Genomic DNA, 21,150 nt, shown 5'->3' on the forward strand with positions numbered 1-21,150 from the left:
GGGCCCAACAGAAGGGGCTTCTTGGGTTCACTCCATAAGCAGGTGCTGACCACCTACTGTGTGCTAGGCACGCGAGGGTCAGCTCTGAGCGTGACAGACACAGCTGAAGGGTTGGGGGGCCAGGAGACAGGGGACATTTAATCTAAGACCAGCATGGCAAGAAGGAGTGAATTGTGCCTTGAGCAGATGAAGGAAGGGGACAAGCAGGGCATGTTCAGGAGAGAAAAAAGGCCAGCAGGAGACAGGATGGAGTGGTATCAGGTCATGCTAGGCCTTGCAGGCACGTGAGGAGTTTGCATTTGATCAGAAGGTGGTGAGATGTGATGGAAGGGATGTGACCCAACTCACTTCTACCAAGATCACTGTGGTTGCTGTGAATGAAAGGTCATGGGAGGTTAAGGGGGCGAGAGAGAAGGAGGGGGCAGTCAGGAGGCCACGGCTGTCACCTAGGGGAGCAGGGTGGTGCTTGGATCATGGCGAAAGTGGGGAAGGAGAGAGAAGCGGATGGATTCAGGATACATTTGAGAGTCTAGATGCTAGGATTTGCTGAGGGATTGGATGTGGGTGGTGCGGGAGGGAGAGAGAGTACATGTTCTCGGCTGCTCTGAAGTCAGACTGCCAGGGTCCAAAGCCAAGCCCTTGACTTGAGGGCTCTGGAAACTTCAGTGAACTACTTTATAGATCTATAGATATATACATATATAAATATCTATCTATCATCTATCCATCCACACATGCACAGTTTCCTTACCTATAAAATTGCCCATGAAATAACATGTATTTCACGATAATAACTGTGACAACTAATGATATGATGGATACAAACTGCACAGGACAAGGGTGAGCACTTGTTCTCAACAAATGGCAGCCGGGATCATCATATGACCCTTCATGCTAGATCCGTATGGGACATGAGAAGTGTCCACACTCACTGGCTTACTGCTTGGGGGGACGGGGGGCGCACATACTCCCAGAATGTTCCCTGCATTTGAGGCTGTCTGGTATTCCAAGTTCTTGGAAAGGTGACCCTGGCAATGAGCAGGGGATGTCCACTTGCAGCCAGGGAGATGGATGGGTTGACCAGATGGCTGGGAGTCTGGACACTGGAGAATAGCCTTTCTCATGTAGGTCAGGATCCCCCAACGTTCTAGAGCTAACCGATCCAATCCTCCTACCCCCATCCCCTGGAACCTTTCACTGACTCTCCCTGTCTTAGCTACTTGGGAGAATCAAGAAGCCAGATACCCTTCTGCCTTCCTGTTGTTGTTTGGCTTCTACGCCATTCTGGGGCCTGCAGGGAGCCCCAATAATCACTCTCCTTGACCCTACTGCCTGCTCTCTGGGAAAATGTGGCCTGCGGGGGTACCCCCCCCCCCCCCCCCCCCCCCGTCCCGTCCTGCTTGCCAGCCAGGCCCACCCCGGCACCTTATGCAGCCCTCGGCAATCCAGCATGGCCGTCAGCTGGTGGAGGCTGGACTCCGATGAGTTCAGCAGGAGCTGGATTCCGAGCAGGTCCTTCTGAAGCAGGAAGAGGCAAACACGCAGAGAGGCAGACAGTGAGCAGTGGGCTTGTTGTAGCTAAAACCACAGGCAGCAGCGTGTGCAGAGGCCCGGGAGCGCGCTCCACAGCCCGGTTCTGCGAAGCCCCGGGGGCTCAGGAGGGGCGAGATGCGGGCAGGGGGAGGGTTGTCCAGGTCCAGATGGGCCATCCCCTCTTCCAGCACAGATGCTGTGGGAGGCAGCGCCTTACCTCGGCCGTGGGGAAGAGGGGCATGGCGAACTGCAGCAGGCCGGCCACCTGGATCTGCATGGTGGTGAGCGAGCGCTGGAAGACGGTCAGTGCCTGGCCAGGAGAGACCACAGCCCCGCCCTGAGGCTCCGCTTCCCGGGAGCCGCTCCCCCTGCAGCCCCGCCCGATTCCCACCCTGCCCAGCATCCCTCAGGCTTTCTGAGAGCCGCACAGTCTTCTTGCTTCCTGCTACTCCAAGTGGGGTCCCCGGACTAGCAGCGTGGGCCTCACAATGAAGGGAAAAGCACCCAGCCAGCCACCTACAGGTGCAGGGGCTTCGGGTCCAGAGGGGGCGAGCTGACAGAGGGGGCTGTGGGCAGGGTGGGCGTACCTGCTGGAAGGGGCTGCTTCTGCTCTGACTGCAGTATAGGTAGTAACGGGTCACCTCTGCAAGGCAAAGACATCGGCATCAGGCGAGAGCTGACCAGTGACCAGGCCCTCACCGTCCTCAGTGGCCTAGTCAGTCCCCAAACTCCCCAAGGAGGGCACTTCTAACAAATGGCCCGGAGGTCCAGCTGGACCAAAAGTGTGGGGGGCTGGGGGTGGGGAGGGGTTAGGTGACGACAGGGCTGAAAGGTCTGGCCGGCCATGGGCCTGGTCTGAGTATCCGGAGTGGCTCCGACAGCAGAGGCCCCGAGGGCTCATTACCTGTGCGGATCTGGCCCTCTGTGATGTTCAGGATGAAGGTGTCGGGAGCTGAGCAGAAGTCACTGGTGCCCTGAGCCAGGGAGAGATGGGGAGGGGTGGAAGAAAGTTCTAACACCAGGGCCCTGGGTGGAGCCGGTACCCTCAGGCCCAGCTGCTTAGACCCCTCCGCTCAGTCCTCCCTGGGCACAAATCTTGGCCCTGCCCCTTCCTAGCTCTCCTAGCTCTGTCACTTTGCACAAGTGACTTACTCTTTCTGTGTCTCGGTTGCTTCATTTATAGCATGGAGAGAAAAATGCTACCCACCTTGTGAATTAACCTACGTAAGACACCCAGAAGGGTGACTGGCGGAGGGCAGGCTCTCCGCAGCGTTGGCTCTTTACTCTATTTCTGAATGCTGCTTCTGGGACCAACCTCAGGGGCCCGAGCACCCGCACCATGCATGTCGGGGAGTTACTGCACCACGGCCTTCGTTCATCTCGGTTGTATTTTTGGCCTTCCTGTTATCAAGCCCCCCGTGCTTTTGAGGTGCTGATCTATGAAGCATCCCCCAGACTCTCTTCCTAAAGAATTATGTTAGGGGTCCCTGGGTGGCTCAGTCAGTTAAGCGTCTGCCTTCGGCTCAGGTCATGATCCTAGGGTCCTGGGATCGAGCCCCGCATCGGGCTCCCTGCTCAGTGGGGAGCCTGCTTCCTCCTCTCCCACTCCCCTTGCTTGTGCTCTCGCTCTCTGACAAATGAATAAATAAAATATTAAAAAAAAAACCCACCACCAACAATGAAAGAATTATGTTGGCATTGAATCCATCTCTGAGCCTGTGGGTACGGGTCCTGCTCCGGATGAGATGGGGGGCTGGCAGTTAGGGGACACAGGCTCCAGACTCTGCCACTGAGGAGCGGAGGGGCCTGGACCCCACAGCATGGCCTGGAGAGGTGACAGCTAAGGGCCTATGGGCTGTGTGGGAGCAGAAGCCAGCCCTGGGATTGGTGGCAGCAAGGACCCATCCTCTGAGCCAGGCCCTTCTCAGGTTCAGCCTGGGGGTACAGTGGGGCCACCGGGTAAAGGAGGCCTCCCATCTTTCAGAAGAGTCAGGGGAAACTCTGGTGCTCCGACTCATTCCTAGGGGGCCCCTCCCCAGGGCTCTGCACTGCTGGTGCCCTGTCCTTTTTCAGGAGTGGCGGCCTGAGGCTCCACGCTGGAGCTTCACGCATTCATTCTGAGTCGATCAGTATTTATTTAGCACCTACTGGATGCCATGTGCCATTCTAGGCATGAGATACAGGTGTGAGCTGTATCATGGTACTTATGGTCTAGAACATGTGTGTATAGGGGGGTTGGGGAATAAGACGCCCCTCTAGGCCCGGAGCTCCCAGAGCCACGTTTGTATACACATGTGTGCACATACACATGCACACACACAACCACAAGCTCAGGACCCTGGGAGAATTGCTCTATATGCACATCACTAACATACATCACTCAGACTGATTCATTACCATAAATCAGAGCCACAGGACCAGCAGCCCTACTACTGTCGCTGGAGTGGTGAAAAGGGAGGAGCCAGATCTGAGTGGGGGGATGGGAGGCCTTGGGAAAAATAAAGAGGGAGGCCACCATCTTGGCCTGGGTCCCAAAAAGTTTGGGATCCAAAGAGGGACAGGAGGCCCCTGTCAGAGAGGCTCCCCCGGGGATGTGGCCTCCCACCCCACTCAGGCCAGGTCTGCCCTTCAGCCCCTTCAGTGAGGATCCAACTTTCTCTCCCTGTCCGTGTAGACAATATAATGGCCCCGGTGTCCACTACTCACACAGTGGGGATGGGCATGGGGGAAGAGGCGGGGGGCAGTGAGCGCAGGCAGAGAAGCCCAGTGTCCAGCCCAGCTGAGGCAGCTCCAGGGAGCAGGTGACTGTCTGAAGGCGTACCCCTGTGGCCCTCACATAACGACATAAACACATGGCAAACCAATGAGGTTACTGCTCATTGGACATTTCCTATATGCCTCCTGGGAGTTACCCGCCCCACGTGATCCATTAACAGTCCTCTGGGGCAAGTGCTACACTTCTCCCCATCTCACACTCGAGGAAACTGAGGTCTGGAGAGCTTCAGAACGTTTCCAGGGGCCCCCCGTTGGGAAGGGGCAAGGTGAGGTTCCAGAGGCCACCCTTCTACTCCCCACCTGGACTCAGTGAGGTGGGCCCGGCCTCCCCCTTGGGGGCTGGATTTGCAGGGCGTACTCTGCTCAGTTGCCCCAGGGTGTCTGGATGACCCCCCCCCATCCCCAGCCTCCATGGCCCCCTTCTTTCTTTTCTGGTGCTTTCTCTCCTCTCTGCCCTCAGCCCCTCACCCTCTCAGGGCGGTCAAGCGGGTAGGCAGCACGGCTGGGGTGGCCAAAGCCCAGAGCTCAGCTCCCTAAACTCCCACTCGGAGCAGAGCTCCTTCCTCGAGGAGGTCCTCTCTCAGGGACAGGGAAGGGATGGGGAGGGAGGGGCTCCGCATCTGTCCTTGGGGCCCCACAGAGGCTGAAAGACAGCAGGCCTCCCAGGGCAGGGGCAGCAGGACCATACAAAAGCTCCCACAATGGCCTGTGCCGGCCTGCTTCCCGCCCCGCTTGCTCGTCCTCACCCCGCTTCCCATTAAAATGCAGCCTGGTCCGTGGCCCCCTCAAAGGCGCATTCAGCTCCCTCACAGCCCTCTCTCACACAGCCCTGACTCAACAATTAGGGAAATGGCCTTCCTTGCCAGCACTGGCAGCCCAGGGCGCCCAGCTGGGAGATTAACTCGCCCCCGGTCTCCCTGAACACTGAAGCCAGGGGAGAGGGAGAAGCCCCCACTGGGAGGGAGCCGGCTCCCAAAGGGCAGCTCAAGGCAGCAAGCTGGAAGCCTCCCCTGCTTCCAGAAGGCAGAGGCTGCGCAAGGTGCAGGAGAGCCCCCCTGGAAAGCTTGCCTTGTGCAGGCTTCCCTGTGCTTACACTCGTCCCCAGAGGAGAGGCTGTTGGCCAGGCAGCTGTGCATGTAACTCTGGCCAGCAGCCGCTCCCTTGGGACTATGTACCCGCTCAGCTCCTGATGACATCAGGATGCTTTGCAGCATGACCTGGGCCCTCCTAACCTGCCCTTCCCTGCATCTGGAGGGGCCCCAGCCCTTGGGACAAAGGCTCATGCCTGGCTGATTCTCCCTCGTGCCCCAAGTGGACACCGCGCGGTGGGCGGAAGGAACAGGAGACACCCACCCCGTCTCCCTCTCGGACAAGCTCTACCAAAACCTGCTGTGAGCCAAGCAGCACTAGGGTCCGTTCATTCTGTGGGCACCATGGAGGCAGACTGCCCTGGGCCAGAGTGACTAGCCAGCCCCCAAGTCCCTGGGCAAGGTGTGAGTTTGGGGAGAGGGCTTCAGGTAGAGTCCTTGTTCGTTCTTTTATACCCAGGTAGCTAAGGCAGCACAGATGCAGGCCATGGGCTTACTTTGTGGCCCCTGAATCAGGCAGGGGTTCCCTGAAATCTCCTGGTAAATCTTGACCTCCCCCTGACACACACACACACACACACACACACACACACACACACACACACACATGCAGCATGCTCCTCTCTGGTATCCATTCACACAGGGTCACAGTGAGCTGCCTACAAGCATTTCTTCTGCAGCCTGAGACTATGTCAAGAGCGAACATCATGTCTTCCTGGTTTCTGCATCCTTGGACACCTGGCGTGGCTGAGAGCCACAGAGCCAGTCAGCTGAATGAATGACCTGTGCACCGCTTCGCCTGAGTGTTAGGTCTATTGACGACCAAACATACCTACATAGGGAGCTCCCGCCGTGTGTGTGTGTGTGTGTGTGTGTGTGTGTGTGTGTGTGTGTGTGTGTTTTAAAAACATTCTGGGGCACCACATCCAGAAACATACACCCTTGTGTTTCAGGCCGTGTGTGTGAGTCCAAGGCAATGGGACGGAAGGCAAGCTAAACACCACATTCCACATTCCAATGTCCAGGGAAGCTGGCCAAAGAGGGCGCTTTGGAAGCCCGAGGCTTCTCCAGCCTGAAGTTTAGACCCCACCCATCCCCATCAGACCCAGCTAGTTCTTCACACCCAGAGATCTCACCTGGCTATCCAAGCTTGGGCTTACAAGCAGTGGCTGGGAATGGGCCAATGGGGAGGGAAAGGGATCAGTCGTCTTATCTTGGCTTTGCCCCTAAATACCTCATGATCTTGGGTAAGCCTCTTCCTTTCTCTGGGTCTCTGTCCCCATAGGAAGGGCAAAGGGGCTGGTGTGGATGGTCCAAGCCCTCTCAGTTCTGAGATTCTAGGTTAGGGACAGAGACCAGAAGCTGGCCCTGCCTTGGGGGCTCTGGACAGGACACATCAATGTGCCACCGGACAGACGGTCCTGGTCAGACCACCCCCCATGCCCACCCCCAACTCACCACTGCTGCAGCGCTGTCAGCAGCCAGAGACGTCCAGCTGAGGAACAGGCCCAGCACCCCACAGCACAGCATCCTAGGAGAGAGGCATGGCCCGTGGGATCCAGGTGCAGGCTGGCAGGGGGCAGCCCTGTGAGGGCTGTCACCCCACCAGCCTCCAGTGCCCTTCCTCCGAGCCACCAGCCTGTCCCCCCTGTGGCCCGAGACTCTTGCAGTGGCCCCTAATAACAGCCTGCTGATTGCTGGGCGAGAGCTATGGAGCCCAGCGCCTGCAGCGTAGGTCCCTGGGCCGAAGAGACACAGCCATGAGGCCACAAGCTATGAGGAGATGTTGATTAGAGACCCCGGAGGCTCTAGTGCTTGGCCACATTCCTTCAGCTGCTCAGCAGTCAGGCCCGGGGATGGTGAGGACACACGGAGGCAGGCCCCATCCTTGCTAGGTGTCCAGATGGTAAGTCAGCGGCTGCCGTCTCCCTCGGCTGGGGGCTGAGGAGGGGTCAGATGGTGGCTTCAGGCCGCTGCCCCCACCACACTCTCCGAGGCTGGCCAGGGCCCCCATCTCTCTGACAGTGACCCTGTCACCCCACACGCTTGCCCGGCTATCTGGCCTGCAGGCAGGGATACTCACGAGACCAAGAGACACCTGGAGCGCCTGGCCAGTCCCAGGCAGGCGACAAGGCAGATGACCAGGTCCAGGATGAAGAGCAGGAGGTAGGAAAGCCATCTGGGTGGACAGGGAGAGACGGTCAGGGGAGGGGGAGGTGTCACCCCACTGGGTGCCCAGCAGGGAAGCCTGCACAGCAGCCCCCAGGCCCGCTTAACCCTTTGTTGTGATGAGCTGCCCCGAGCCAGCAGCTGAGCGGAGTAGATGAGGCTGCGCCCTGCCCCGGACAGGAAGGACCGGTGTGCACGGCGGATGGGCTCTTCAGGGGCTCCCAGGGCTGCACCCCCGATTCTGCCTGAACAAAGGGGTCATGCTTGCCCTTGCCCAGGCCCAGGGTCTAAACCAGCACTGCCGGCTAGAATTTCCTGCAGTTCTAGATCTCTGCACAGCCCACTGCATCTGCCCGGCCCTGGCATGTTCTAGATCTCTGCACAGTCCACTTCATCTGCCCTGCCCATGCGTGGCTCCGAAGAATGGAGATACGGTTTGTGCCATGGAGGAGACCTGTGTCTCATCCTAGCTGCTTTTGATTCATTTAAATTCCAGTGCCATGTGTGGCTAGTGGCCACACGCTGGACAGGGCAGGTCTACGTGGTCTCTCTGCAGCCTCCCACAGGCACCTCTTTGGACCCTGGTCCTGCTGCTTCGAAAATGCTTACCGGCATCAGATCAGGCCTGACATTTATGTCCACAGATCTAAGAAAGCCCCTAAGACGCCCATTTCTGTGATGAAGGCTCAGCCCGGCCTTCCCGGCTCGCCCTCCCAGCTGCCTGGGACCCACCGCTTAGGATATGTAGGTTCCTCTCAGCAACATTTCTGCCAGGCACAGGGTGCCCGGATGCGGGGGGCTCATTCCCAGACCACCAGGGAGCTCAGGTGGGGCGAGGGAGCCCCAGGCCACCCCTCACTCCTCAGGCCTTTCTGCCCCCCCCACCCCCACCCCCAGGCCACGCTGACGGGAAAAGGCAGAGTCACATACTAACTGGCAGATCCTGACAAGCTGCCTCCCTCCTTTGGGCCTCAGTTTCCAAACCTTTACTGCTGGAACCTTCTCAGGGCTGGGTGAAAAGTTAAATGTTCACGCAGTGCCAAGGTTAATAAGGCATGCTGCTGAGGCATCTCAAAGTCCCCGCTTTCCTGCTTCTCCAGAGCAGGGGCCGAGGAATCCAGAGTGCCTGAAGTCCAAAGGCATTGATCTGATCCCAAGCAAAGCCCTGGGAGTTCCTTTCCCTTCCACACGGGATCCCAAGGAGGGGCCTTACAACTGAGCACCAGCCTCACCTATAGCAGCCACTGCCTAGCAGCCCTGCGGTGCGGGACTGGGGGACACAGGAGGCGGGGGGGGGGGGGCCGACAGAAAGGACTGCTCCAAGCCCCTGAAGAGGGCAGTCTTTGGATCATTATGATTTCTCTAGATGCAAGAGCCAGATCAGCTCATGGACCCCTCCTCTTTGGCAGGCAATGCTTCACTAACAGCATCATGAGGGTGAGAAGGAGTTTGGAGTGTGGGTGGGAGCAGGGTGGTGCTGGAAGGAAGTACGAGGCTCCCAGAGGGTGGGGGCACGCTGAGGCCACCTGGCAGCCAAACGAGGTTCTTCCCACCTTTGTGAGTGGAGGCTGAGTGCCAAGAAAGGGGGCTAATCAAGAACCGCCCCCCGTCCACCAAGGAGCCAGTTTTCCTAAATCGGAGCCAGGGCAGGAAGGGATTCTCGGGAACGTCTAGTGCTAGGACCCCATTCTGCTGATTGGAGAACAGACAGAGGCCGGTGGGAGGACAGCTTGGCCCAGGAATTCTGGACTCTGCCCGTCCGAGTCTTCCTGCAGAAGACACGGCCAGCCACCAGGCACCTCTCAAAATCCTGGTTTCATGTTTCAAACCTAAAGATCTCTTATTACCTCTCTCCCTGCTGTGCACACCAGCAGGAAATCAGGTTAGGATTGCCTCTAACTCACTTCCCATGATCGTGTTTCAATGCGTTTTCTCTGCCTCCATACCTCGTGTTGTAAGGAGTTCCTGGAAACAGCTCTGCGAGGCGGATGTGTTTTCCCACAAGAGCCCAGTGATGACCCAGGATGTGTTTCTAGCCAAGAACTTGGCTCCAGCAGGAGCTGTGCAGGCCCTTACTCCCAAAGCTCTCCTGGATCCGGCCTCCGCGGGTGCCTTGGTCACACCCCTTATGAGCCTCTCGCAGAGGCTTGGTTTTTTATTGCCTCCAATAGTTAGCCGGGCCTTGTATACAAGGGCTAAAAAATATGAGCTTAGCTAAATGGCTCTGTTCTAGAATCATCTGGAAGGCAAAGATGGGGAGTCTGTTCAGAGGAGCCCCTAAGGCTGGTTAGCTTGAGGAATGAGGCCTCTCTCTGTTCCAGGACAGCCCAGGGGACAGCAGATGGAGGAAGGCACAGAACACCCCACTGGTTTTCAGGGGCCAAGGGGTGCTAAGGTCCTTGGACTAGGCCTTTTCTGCCTCAGCCTGAACAAGGGAGCTGGGGATGGAGGGGGTCAGAGGGCACCCCTTGGTCACCCACACTAAAACAGCAGTTAGGCTTTGTCACCACCCTTCCTCCCATTTTTAATGAAACCACCCTAAAATAAGTCCCCTTTAATACGTAAATTCTGACTTATTTCATTTTTGTTGGTGTCTAATGCCCACGTGAGGTCCTTAAGTATACACGGTCCCGCTCCAGGTCCATTCACAGAGAAAGGCAGGGTCAACACGGACACCCACTTTCCACCTGCCCCCGACCCCCCGGACCAAGGTTCCAAGTGCTCAGACAATGAACGGCCGTCAGATCACAGGACTAATCAGATGCCACTGTTTTAGGTCACGAGTCACAGCCCGTCCTCAGAGTCGGGAGTTTCTGTTGCCAGGCAGAAAGGCAGTTTTGAACGTGAGCAAAAAAAAAATCTGGTGGGAAGCTGGATCCGTGATATCCTGGGCATGCAGGGGCTGGATGGGCTGCAGAGCCGAGGGGTGGGAGCGCCAGCCAGAGCTGGGGACTGACTTCATGTGCTTCCCTTGCCAAGGTCCAACTTTATCCTCCCCGAGAGGAAGGGAGAGCCCTGGACAAGTTGGGGTCCCACCAGAAGCATTTCCTTTGTGTCCTTATTAGTCAGCCTGGGGTGGGGTTTTCTCATCGAGGAGAAATGAATCCAGAAAACCAGAGTAAATTGTGCAACAGGGCTGGTAAAGGCTCTGATCTTTGCTAATGGCTTGAAGGGGAACCATGCATTTGGGGGAGGGGGTGGGTCCAAAGAGCTGATACTTGTTCTTCAGGACTGATTTATCCTTTCCTCCCCAGGCCCCCCTCCCTCCGTGCAAGGCGCTGGGCCCTGGCGGCAGAGAGACCCGCACTCCAGGAGGGTAAGTCCCCCTTTGGCCAGGAGGCCCCGAAAGCCCAGATTGCTGCCTCCTTCCTTGGCTCGCCCCAGAACGACCTTCACCAGATCCTGCACATGGAAGGAGGCAGCCGGTCCCTGGTCAGCTTACCTGTGTCCAGCGCCTTCACCTGGGATGGGGTCTGGGGAATGGGGAGGCAGGGGAGATGTACACAGACTCCCAGAGGTTATGGAGGTGTGAGTTTGCATTTCTGAGTATGGCAAAGGTGGGGTGGTGCCCCTCAGCCTCCCGTCCCTTAGGCTTCTACCTAAGTGAAGCTGGGGCACCTCTGGGTTTGCTACAAAGTTGCCATCAGGGGACGCTCCATGCAGGCAAATAGGCCACCGTCCCCCTGACCCCCTGCACCCCTGTGGCTGAGTCTACAGGGGAGGGAATCCTGCCCCCCCCAACCCTGTATACCACTAGCATCTGCCCCAGCACCAGCCATGGCGGATGCTGGTCACGGAGGGGTCCCTGGAGGCCAGCTTTAGCCTCTCCAACTGGGGTCTTGGCACGTCACCGCTCCTTTGCCCCTTTCTGGGTCTCTGGGGCCTGCCTGCACAGGGACGCAGTTCTACATGCCCACCATTCAGCACACAGACTCCTCTGTCTCAGGAATGGCTCATTTAGGCCCTGCCTGGGCCCTAAGACACGGGCTGGGACAGACCCGCTGGCCACCCTCTGGCCACTCACCTATAGTACTCCACGTAGCCAGTCTGGTCAGCCAGGTCGGTCAGCTCTGTGGTGACCTCCCTCCACACCGGCAGCCCTGAGAGCTGGACAATGACATTGCCTGCCATCTGCTGCACGAACTTCAGCGTCTGGATATAATCACCCCGGGCGGCAAAGATCTCACTGAGCCGGGCCAGGTGTTGCTCGAGGTCCACCTTCATCTTCTGGGTGGTTCCAGATACCTGTGGAAGGGCCGGGGTTGTGAATCTGGCCTCCATGGGGGAAGGAAGCCAGGGTGGTACATATCCTATCTCTTAACTCTGGAGGGGAAGGCCTGCAAGCTGCAGGAGGACAGAGGCCCTGATGTCCCCCAGCATCCGGGGGAGGCGAGGGGGGGGGGCGGGGAGGACACAGGCCCGATCTGGTCTTAACCAAGACCCAGGCTCCCAGATGGGGAAACAAACAGGAGAATCTGTTTTGCTTCCTTGAAGATTCCTTAAAACCTGAAACACCTTGGATTAGAAATTCTTTTTCAGACGGAGGGATAGAATGTTTAACAGCGAAGTTCCTCTGTTGCTGCCTGACCTTCTGTTCCCACAATGGGATTTCTCAACGCCTCCCAGGAGAAAGGCTCTGTTGTGGACCTAGCAACAGCTCCCGGCATCCGGAGCCTGCGTGAAGCCTGAACAATGACACTTTGAAATGACACAGAAGGACCGATCCTGCCTCCGAAGAGCCTGGACGTGTGGCAGGAGGAAATCAGCGCCTGCTCTGGGGGCTCACGCCGCCCCCCCCTCTGCACGGCCGTCCTGCCAGGTGGATGGATGGGCTCCCTCCCTTGGCTGGGCCGCAAGGGCCTGGAGCTGGGCACTCCAGAAGGAAGGAAGCAACTTTCTTTCCAAGGGTACAGAGGGAAGGAAGCAGGCAGTGACTGTCCTTGGCTTTCCAACAGGGAGCCCCAGGAGGGCCTGGTCCTGGAAAGGTGCTTCCAAACAGCCCAGACGCAGGGTCCCCGCCGGACCCCGGGACGCGGCCTGGGAACCCCAAGCTCGCCCCTCCAAGCCTGCTTGGAGCCCATGTGTTGGCAGCAAGGGGAGGAAAGGCTCTGTTGTCGAAACTGTCGCGCCAAACTGACCAGTACCACCGGCTGGAAGGCGGAGGAGTGTGCGCTCACCGTCCCCTGGGTCTGGAAGGAAGATAAAATGCCACTGAAGGGCAGGAGCTTCCCACGGACAGCCTGGTGAGAGGCCGATGAGATGACACTCCCTGTGACCAATGCTGGTGCGTTAGGGAGACTCGAGGGCAACTTTGTGGCTTTTCACATCTGTACTCCTCGGCGGGTGCCCAGTTCCAGAAAAGAGAATGGTTCTCTTTGTTCCGTTTTGCTTTGTTTTTTCAATGTCAGCAGCTTGTTCCATTTTCCGGCTTGTTCTCAGTTCTTCCAAGCTGGGTAAGGACTAAGAAATACTCTAGGTTGGGCCGCTTCTAGCTTCACGCGGAAGAAAAAAAGATATAAAAGCAGGTCCTCGATCACCCCAATCAACTCTCCCTTCAGTTCAATAAGATCAGTGTATAAGTGCTTTATGACCATTGCTCCAAAAGGCACTGTTCCCAAGTGCTGAGATCAGGATCTTTTTATATTCCTGTATTATATACGATGAACTTTAGAGCAAAGGGCTGCTAACAGTGATCTGTAAACTTTTTCTGCAAGACGACTTCTCCTTCCCTAGCTCTACAATTTTAACTTCATTTCTTAAATCTCTCCTTGAAAAAAAAATGAAAGCCAATAAACCTCTGCCAGGCCCTCTTTTTCCCTCCTGAGGTCCTCCCCAAGGAAACAAACACACACACACTAAAACCACAACATTGATCTACTTATAGTACCCTGTTCCCCACTCCACCGCCGTTCCTCAGAGGGTTACACGGAGCCCCCAAGAGACAGGGCGGCCCCGGAGATGGGGGAGAGTTCTCCCCCTGGGGAAGAGCTCTGTGCACAAGAGGGACAGCTCAGCGACTCAGGCTGGGGTGGGAGTGGGGCGAGCAAGCAGGTGTGGAAGCTCTTGTCCCCACAGGATGGAAGAGTGGTCCTTCAAGTGTGGTCCTGTCCCAGACCCACAGAACCAGAAACTCTGGGGAGGGCCCAGCGATCTGTGTTTATCAGGCATTCCAGGGGTTCGGATACACACTCAAGTTTGAAAACCTCCAGGTGTGGAGGAAGCTTCTCCACTTACTGAGGTTTTCTAGAAGGGCAGCCATACCAGGGGACAAAGGGGTGGTGGAGGCTCTGCCGGTTTGGGGAGGGCCCCCATCTCAGATCCTGAAGGGAAGGGCGAAGACCAGAACACCCGGGTTCGGGTTCTTGCTCCAGAACACATTAGCTTCCAACCCTGCGACAGGAACGCAACGTCCCAGTGCCCCAGATTCCTCACCCAAGGGCTGCCCACAGGCTTACTGTTGGCTCTCCCGGGAGAGCCCAGAGGAGCCACGCTGGCCACTGGAAGGTGTAGCTCAGATCTGAGTTAGCCAACCTCCTGAGGCCCTTATCTTAAACCAAGACCCTGAGGGGTTAGAGGTATGCCTGGTCCCCTGAGTCACTCCCCAGAGCCCAGGCCCCCTTCACGGATGGGGGGGAGGTGGATGGGGGACAGTGGACCAGACAAAGGACCCACTTGGCACTCCCAAATGACCCTTTCTGACCCCCCAAATCAAAGTGTGCAGCTGATCCAGAACCCTGCCAGGCGTGCCTGAGCCTGGAGCGGCGGCCCCCACCCACCGGGGCCCTCAGGGTGCAAGGCGGCAGGTGGTGGGGTTTCTGGTCCAGGATGGGGAACCCTGAAGGGCCCACCTGACTCTGACCTGTCTGCCGGGTCCTGCCCTCCCCACGCCCCAGCAGCCCAAGCCTCCTGTCTCCTTCAGGGCGATTATAGGAACACATATAATGATAGTAATTCTGGTAAGGGCCTACAGAATGTCAGAGTCACCCCCACTTGGGGGGACTTTGTAGATTACCAGGCACTCTCACCGACATTATCTCATCGAACATCGTTTCTCTGGTGTTTGGCCTTCACCCCTGGGATCTGGGGAGCCCTCCAAAATCTGCTGCCTCCCTTGCAGCCCTTGGGACCCAGAGTGTTGGGTGCCCACCCCGAGGCCCAAACTGGCCTCACAGGTCCCAGCAAGGGCCCAGAGCCCTGCCTCTCTGTGGAGGGAAAATGCCTGGCTCACCCAGAGGAGGCAGGCCATGGTGATCGCCAGGAGGGAGACAGCTCCTAGCTGGCTGGACCATCACAAAACCCTGGGACTCCTGACTTTCAGAAATGGTGCAGAGATAATGAGGGGGCTGACATCTAGGGAAACATAGAACCCTTCCCTTTGGGAACATGGGAGAGTTTGGAGACGTGGGGCTTGCTTTGGAATGTCCAGACCTGGCCTGGAGCACTCAGCCCTTGCGGCGGATGGGCCAGCCTAGGGGCTTGTTCTAGTTGTTTCTCTGTACATTCTCATCTCCTGGGATAGGACACAAAGAACTCAAACTTTCCATGAGGATGGCTCTGGGGTTCTCTCTCTCCTTAGTCCTTCGGGGAGACAAGCGCCATTCCTTATGGTGGTCACCAGGTAAGCAGTGCAGGTCATGGCTCTGGGGCTTCCCCAGGCAGGGGACTCTCTCCTTTCAGAGCTGGGTTCCTCCTCTAGGGGGTCTGGTGCTGGTGGGTGGAGGGAGAGCGGGAGGCAGAGCCTAGAGGTCAGAGCCCCTTCCCGGAGGGCAGAGGTGGGGCGGGGCGCCCAGAGGGTATGTCCCCCCATGCCTCCAGGGCTGCTCAGGCTGTATTCAGGCTCAAGGCTGCCCTCAGCCCCCCATCCCAGCCGCCCCCACGTCGCCCCGCAGAGCTGCCTCCGCCCAGTGTCTGCATGACTCAGTGTCCCAGTGATGGGTACCAGCAGACAAGTGCTGCAGGACAGGTGGGCCCCGGTCTGGCCTGTGACCTTCCGCTCCCCAGAAGGGCTCTCTCTGAGGCCAGAGCCCCATCGGCAGCCTTCCTGGGTGCTGAGGAGCAGCAGGACTATCTCTTTACGGTGTGCCCCCCACCCCCACTCCAGGACTGCTGACGGATTAAAGCCTTAGAGGAGCTTAGGGAGAAGGAGGGGGCAATGAGGTCGAATTGTCTTCCAGAATCCTCTTCTAGCACGTACCAGGGCAATGTCCAAATGCTCTGGCTGGGGCTGGATTCTGTGCTTGAGGCTGCCCAATGACACAAACTGGCCATTTGCTGAGGCCCCCCTCCCCCTCCCCCTGGCTGGGGAACTGGTCCAGAAGGAACGGGAAACAGTGTGGATGTCCAAGGACCGGCTTCCCTGAAAACTGCCCTTTGCCTTTTCCATTGGAGCCCAGCTCCTGTAGGCACAGGGTCTACCTGGAAACAGGCCAAAAACACCTGCTGCTGATGGCGAAGGTGACAAGCACCTGGGGGGGGCCAAGGTCAGTGTTTGAGAAAACCCCAATCCCCACCACTTGGTCCCTCTGGCCAGCCGGCACAATCCTCCGCCCTGAGCCCCCAGCCGGGAGCCAGAGCCCGGACGACACCTCGCCGCACCACCCCTCAGGGTGTTTCACTTGGTTTTGAAGACTTTTGCACCTTGACGTTGTCTGGACCCCATGATACTCCATATGTAGCCGTGACGTGAACAGAACGCACCGTGGGGCTGATTTTCCACATTCAGGCTCCCCCGGGACGAATGGGGAAGTGCTCGGCCCTCCCCAAGTCCACACAGCTGGATTCCATGGCCGCTCCCAGGTCCCCCCAGGACCCAGTCCGACTTTCCCCTTTGGTCCTCAGCCCTGTCCTCGCCACCCCTCCCTGCCTGAAGAGCAGAAATCGCCTGTTTACTCCCAGCAGGACCAATTGCAACCTCAAGGGCAGTCCACTCCCCCACCCCACCCCGGGGCCAAGCTGGTTGGGAGGTGACTGGGGCCCTTGTTCTGAGCACACTGACCTCACGGGCTGTGCCGGCCCGGCCCACTGCTGCCCGTGCGCCTTACCAGTTCGTCTATCCCGGAGAAGGTGTGGTTCGCGTTGTCCAAGGAGTAGATCAGCTGGTACACCCCGTCGTTTGTCTCACTGTTTCCATAGAAACCAACGCCCACTGCAGCACTACAGGCAAGACCCCAAAGTTAGAAGTGACACGCAGAAGAGAAAGTTGCTCGTTGTTGTTCTAAATACAGTATATTTTAGAGCAGTTTTATTTTATTTTTTATTTTAAGTGGGCTGCATGCTCAGCATGCCCAGTGCAGGGCTTGAACTTACAGTCCTGAGATCAAGACCTGAGCTGAGATGAAGGGTCGGATGCTTAACTGACTGAGCCACCCAGGCACCCCTAGAGCAGTTTTAGATTCACAGCAAAGTTGAGCAGAGGTATAGCGATTTCCCATACACTCCCTGCCGCCCTAACAGCCGCCTCCGTTCCCACCATTCCTCACCACACCGGTACATTTGGTACCTTGATACACCTTCACGGACACGTCATTATCACCCAGAGTCTGTGGTTCACCCTAAGGATCACTCCTGGTCCGGTACATTCTGTGGGTTTGGGCAAGTGTGTGGCACCCATCCACCGTTAGAGTATCCTAGAGTAGTTTTGCTGCTCTAAAAATCTGTGCTCCACCTTTCCATCCCTCCCTCTCCCACAACCCCTGATCTTTCCACTGCCTCCAGAGTTTTGCCTTTCCCAGAATGTCAGATGGTTGGAATCATAGTATGGAGCCTTTTCAGACTGGTGTCTTTCACTGAGTAATATGCATTTGAGGTTCCTCCATATCTTTTCATGGCCAAATAGCTCATTTCTTTTTAGCGCTGAATAATATTCCACTGTCTGGATGGACCACAGTTTATTTACCCATTCGTCTACTGAAGGGCATCTTGGTTGCTTCCAAGTTTTGGTGATTATGCATAAAGCTGCCATAAACATCCATCGAAAAGTGGGTTTTTGACTAAGGAGCTCTGTCCTGGGGGTATGGGAGGGGAGGGAGCTCTGGCAGGTGACCCAGGGGGTAGGGGTGAAGGTTCATGGCCACCTTGTCCCTGGCCTGGGTGACTAGCTCTACAGCACATTTCTTTTGGGCTGGGAATAATACTCCTGTTTTCTAGTCCAGCACCTCCGAAGGTGGGGGAGACCGCTGGCGGGGCCTTTGGGATTCTGCTGCAGTAGGTCTGGGACCTGTACCTTCACCAGCTCCCCAGGTGACTGTCAATGGGAGGCGCGGGGACCACCGAGGTCTCTCCTGAAACCTCCAGGAGCTGGGGACTCCCCCTCCATTCTCTACCCTTTCCCCCTGCTTCCCCACACCACCCATGAGGTTGGCCTGCCATACTGGTAGAAAGTTCTTTCCTCCAAGGAGCTGAAGCCTACCTCCTGGTTCTTGACTGTCTTTGGGGGCATCCCAAAAGAAGCCTCAAATTCTGCGGGATGCCCCTCAGACGACAGAATGTGGCTCCCTGTCCCCCTTCCCTCCTGCTCTCTAAGTCACACGTGTGCCCTTCAGACCGCGGTCCCTGTCATCGCTGTCCACCAGGTTCAAACCTTCCTCCAGTCGGTCACTGTCACTCTGGGTGAGGCCCCCATGGCCAGGTGTCCATCCAGCTCTGAGCACTGGGGGCTAAGCCCTGGCACCCCCTCTCCGCCCTGCTGACCCCATGGTCTACAACACCCCTGGGTCTCCTCACAGGAACTGCTGCCAAGCCCAGCCTGTCCTCCTTCCTGTAGCGCTGCACTCATTTTTGTTTTGTTTTAAGCAAAAGCAGAACTTTTAAATCTATCCCTGTGAAACTGCATCGGGTTGGTTTTCATCCAACATTCCAGCCTGGACAAATCATCTCGAATCTCGCCTACATCATCTGCTGTATTTCATCTGACGCGCGCCACCGGGGCCGGGGGGCGGGAGGGGACATGCATCTGGAGGCTCACTAAGCCGCCTCCTGACTCTTCACCCAGAACACTAACTTCGGAGGGGGGCAGAGATGAATGCACACGTGCACACACACTTGCATGTTTTCTTTTTTTGTTCAAGAGGAAGGCTCTAGGATGGAACCCCCAGGAGATTTTAGAGAAATCTTCTCCCACAGTGGGCTTGGGCCCCGAGCTCAGTGTTTCTCGAGAAGTGGTTCGTGGAGCGCAGGACAGAGTCACCCAGAGTGCCTGTTATCAGAGTAGGTAAGCACCCCTCCTCCGCGCCACTGTAGCCACGTGCTCTGAGCATGTGCATTTATTTTAAAACGAGGTTCTTCCGTGCTTCTTGTGTATAACACAGACATGCACACGCACTGGCTACGTTCTGGTGTCCCACTATGTATTCTGTGCATTCAACCAGAATGTTCAACTGGCTTTGAATCCACTTAAGTGCACCACTGTCCATTTGGTGTTTCTCCACAGCACCCATGGGGACCTCACGTCCAGCTGAGATGCTCGTACGTGAGATGAACTGTAGTTCTATGATTTTCTATTTAGTGACTTTATTATTTTTTAAAAATTTTTATTATGCTCTGAAAAATACCTCTTGTTTGCTCCTTGTGTTTATAACCTTCTCCTCTAGTTCTCTGTGTCATGATCTAGTGTTTTCTGAGGATTCAGCATCAAGCCAAAGCCTTTCCAACCCTTGCCCTGTTTTCGAGACTGGAGGTATTCTCACTTTCTGCCTTCCCCTAGTCTGGATTTATCGGAGCTGGCCCAGGAGGGCACCTGGTCTTCCAAGACCAGAAATCGCCCCGGCTGTTTAATGAGGGCCTCCCGGCTCCCTCCAGGTGTCATCGGTCCCACCTGGGCCACACAGACCATTCTGTTTGAGGCATAAGATAGAGTATCTTTCCCAGGTATAAAATTCTGTCTCCCAAATAGAAGGGCAAAAGGAGCTCTCCTCCTGTACCTTTGGCCGTTTGGGGAACCTGCTGTTGGGACTTTCTTCTATGGATCGAATCTCCCCTCTTCTCCGGGATCCTTACTATCAGAGCTAACACGCCCTCCCAATCCCCCCAATCTCACCTGGTCTCCCTCTACTTCGGCCTTTTCTACTCCCCTTCCCTGACTCTCCCCGTCAACTCATGCTGATCTGAGCACAACTCCAGCGAAGGTGACTGACAACCATTCCACTTACGGCTGATCCCCAAGACCCCTTGTAGCACCCCTACCCTAGCCCCTTACCCCCTCTCTGCTCCAGCCACACTGGCTTCTTTCAGGTCCTTAAAATGTCCCATGCTCCCTCTTGCCACAGGGCCTTTGCACACACTCCTCTTTCTTCTGCCTGAAGTATCTCTCCTACCCTGCCCCCACCTTTGCCTGGTCACCCTATGGATCTTGGTGCCCATCACCCAGGAATGCCCGACTCCAGTAGGCCATCGACTTTACGCTTGTTCCTTTCCTCCAAACTTACTCTTTAGTTTGTAATTACTCAAATCAAACAAATGTGTGATTCTCCAACTCTCCAAAAGCCACAAGAAGGCAGAATCAGTGCCTGTGCTTCTTACCGCGGGCTCTCGCTTGCCTGGCACAAATAGCCGGCAGAATTTTAGAGAATGAATCACGCCACATGCGTTCCTTCTGTTTTGAGTTTTCCTGAAACGGCCGGTAATTATTACTTACTGGAACTGACCCTTCAAAGTCATTCTTACTGTTCCCAAGTACTCTTCTGTCATTTGCAGCATTTTTTGAAGAAATCTGAGTTCATGCAGAGAGGGCTTGCTGTGCAGAAAGCACTACTGGTTTCTTCACTGTCTCCCATGTCTCCCGGGCCACCCCCAGCAGGAGGCTGTTATTCCAGCTACTTCGTGGGAGGTCCTCTCTGCTGGGAGTCAGACTCGTCTTTGAGCTCCTGACTTGGGCTAGAACTCTCTCCTTTCTGTTTATGATTTAGGACCCAGCGGCATGACACACCCCCCCCCCCCCCCCCCGCAGCCCTAGCGCTCAGCGCTTTGGCATCACTGCGACCCTGCTTCTGGCTCCTTCCTATCTTGGCTTAGGTGACCCTGACGCTGCAGGCAGGACGGGATGTGAGCATGCTGTAACAGAGAAGAAACCACAGGAGCGAAGTGAGGCTAACAGCCCAGGCATCCTCACTCCCAGCACCGCTGTGCCCCGCCTGCCTCTCATCCTGCTGCCCAGACAGAGGGCCGAGTCCCGCTGCGGGATCTTGGATGCGACGGGACACTTAGCAAGGAGGGTCTCTACCCTTCGAGAGTGACCACCCCCAGGAGCATCTCAGGCTGGATCCGAGGCTTTTGGAAAAACCTCCGTAGACATGAGAACAAGAACAATACAACCACCTCCCAAAACCAGAGCCAGCAAGCGTGTGGGTACCGCCCGGGCAATGTGGGCTCTTGCACGGGGGTGGGAACCCTCATTCGCCGTCCTAAGCACAGAAGGCCCAGCGGATGGCACTAAGAGCTATGGATCTCTTGAGAAGAATGGAATTGATGTAGACTGCAGTCAAATTTCCTCTGACCTCGCAGAGCAGCTGGGAAGGCCCCACGATGCAAACAGCAGATGCCCCCTCTGTCCAGGAATGCTGTCCGGGGCTGCCAGGCATGCCCCCGCCAG

General features: G+C 56.7%; 1 protein-coding gene across 2 annotated transcripts in view; it reads right to left on the reverse strand.

Annotated features, from left to right (window-relative positions):
• TTYH2 (tweety family member 2) overlaps positions 1-21,150 on the reverse strand; it is a 37,462-nt gene that overhangs the window by 7,742 nt on the left and 8,570 nt on the right. Inside the window, exons 3-10 of one of the 2 annotated variants that reach the window (XM_025889924.2) lie at positions 16,607-16,718; positions 11,590-11,810; positions 7,480-7,575; positions 6,855-6,927; positions 2,438-2,507; positions 2,121-2,176; positions 1,751-1,843; positions 1,426-1,518 (exon numbers count right to left, since the gene is read on the reverse strand). In XM_025889924.2, the coding sequence (XP_025745709.1) occupies positions 1,426-1,518; positions 1,751-1,843; positions 2,121-2,176; positions 2,438-2,507; positions 6,855-6,927; positions 7,480-7,575; positions 11,590-11,810; positions 16,607-16,718 (814 nt within the window). Of the gene's footprint in view, positions 1-1,425; positions 1,519-1,750; positions 1,844-2,120; positions 2,177-2,437; positions 2,508-6,854; positions 6,928-7,479; positions 7,576-11,589; positions 11,811-12,703; positions 12,815-16,606; positions 16,719-21,150 lie in introns of those variants that run through there. The other variant, XM_073883169.1, reaches the window with a different exon arrangement.

Source organism: Callorhinus ursinus, unplaced genomic scaffold, assembly GCF_003265705.2.
Source record: "Callorhinus ursinus isolate GAN/ISIS: 27379988/994484 unplaced genomic scaffold, GSC_fseal_2.0 scaffold50, whole genome shotgun sequence".
Classification (NCBI taxonomy): Eukaryota; Metazoa; Chordata; class Mammalia; order Carnivora; family Otariidae; genus Callorhinus; species Callorhinus ursinus.